Raw genomic sequence first — 1466 nt, 5'->3', positions numbered from 1 at the left:
CTGTGTTAGCCAGGATGGTCTCAATCTCCTGACCTCGTGATCCGCCTGTCTCGGCCTCCCAAAGTGCTGGGATTACAGGCTTGAGCCACCGCGCCCGGGCTATAAAATTTTTTTAGTGTCTGTCCTGTAATCAAGGCAGTTGTACTCAGCATTTCTTAACGTAAATGTGTCTCCCCTTTAGAGATGCTGATGAAACCAAAGAATGGATTGAAGAGAAGAATCAAGCTCTAAACACAGACAATTATGGACATGATCTCGCCAGTGTCCAGGCCCTGCAACGCAAGCATGAGGGCTTTGAGAGGGACCTTGCAGCTCTCGGTGACAAGGTGAGAGGACCAAAAGTCATCTTCTGGCGTTTTTGCCCCAGAAAGAGCAGTCTTCTCTTCTGTAGAGCACACCCCCTTACTGCAAGCTCATTCACCACTTTGTTCCCATAGGTAAACTCCCTTGGTGAAACAGCAGAGCGCCTGATCCAGTCCCATCCCGAGTCAGCAGAGGACCTCCAGGAAAAGTGCACAGAGTTAAACCAGGCCTGGAGCAGCCTGGGGAAACGTGCAGATCAGCGCAAGGCAAAGTTGGGCGACTCCCACGACCTGCAGCGCTTCCTTAGCGATTTCCGGTACAGAGCCATGTTCACTCAGACCTCTGGAACATAGAGCCTTCTTTGCAGGGTTCATTTTTATTGTGAAAGTAGCACATGCTCAGCCGGGTACAATGGCTCACCTGTAATCCCAGCACTTTGGGAGGCCGAGGCAAGCGGATCGGTTGAACTTAGGAGTTGGAGACCAGCCTGGGATACATGGCAAAACACTTTGGCTATTGTAAAATTTTAAATTTTAATTTAAAAATTAAAAACGTCCGGGCACAGTGGCTCACGCTTGTAATCCCAGCACTTTGGGGAGACCAAGGCGGGCGGATCACCTGAGGTCAAGAGTTCAAGACCAGCCTAGCCAACATGGCGAAACCATGTTTCTACTAAAAGTACAAAAATTACCTGGGCATGGTGGCAGACACCTGTAATCCCAGCTACTCAGGAGGCTGAGGCAGGAGAATCGCTTGAATCTGAGAGGCGGAGGTTGCAATGCGCAGAGATCATGCCACTGCATTCCAGCCCAGGCGACAAGAGTGAGACTCCATCTCAAAAAAAAAAAAGAAAAAATTAAAAACAGAAAAAAGTAGTACATAATCAATGTAAAATAGTCAAACTACCGAATTCCAGATTGTTAAAAATAATCCTCCACAGCCATGCACGGTGGCTCACGTCTGTAATCTCAGTACTTTGGGAAGCCAAGGCAGGTGGATCACGAGGCCAGGAGTTCAAGACCAGCCTGGCCAACATGGTGAAATCCCATCTGTACTAAAAATACAAACATTAGCCAGGCATGGTGGCACGCACCTGTAATTCCAGCTACTCGGGAGGCTGAGGCAGGAGAATCGCTTGAACCCGGGAGGCGGAGGTTGCAGTG

General features: G+C 49.2%; 1 protein-coding gene across 1 annotated transcript; it reads left to right on the top strand.

Annotated features, from left to right (window-relative positions):
* The first annotated feature begins 107 nt into the window (after positions 1-107).
* Positions 108-656, top strand: LOC105502151 (spectrin alpha chain, non-erythrocytic 1-like). The gene is made up of 2 exons (XM_011928525.1): positions 108-326; positions 438-656. The coding sequence occupies exons 1-2, from the start codon at positions 165-167 to the stop codon at positions 654-656; spliced, it is 381 nt and encodes a 126-aa protein (XP_011783915.1). The 5' UTR covers positions 108-164.
* The last annotated feature ends 810 nt before the right edge of the window (positions 657-1466 follow it).

Source organism: Colobus angolensis, unplaced genomic scaffold (assembly GCF_000951035.1).
Source record: "Colobus angolensis palliatus isolate OR3802 unplaced genomic scaffold, Cang.pa_1.0 Scaffold7770, whole genome shotgun sequence".
Lineage (NCBI taxonomy): Eukaryota > Metazoa > Chordata > Mammalia > Primates > Cercopithecidae > Colobus > Colobus angolensis.
Note: the sequence above shows the minus strand (reverse complement) of the source record. Positions and strands in the feature narration are given on the sequence as shown.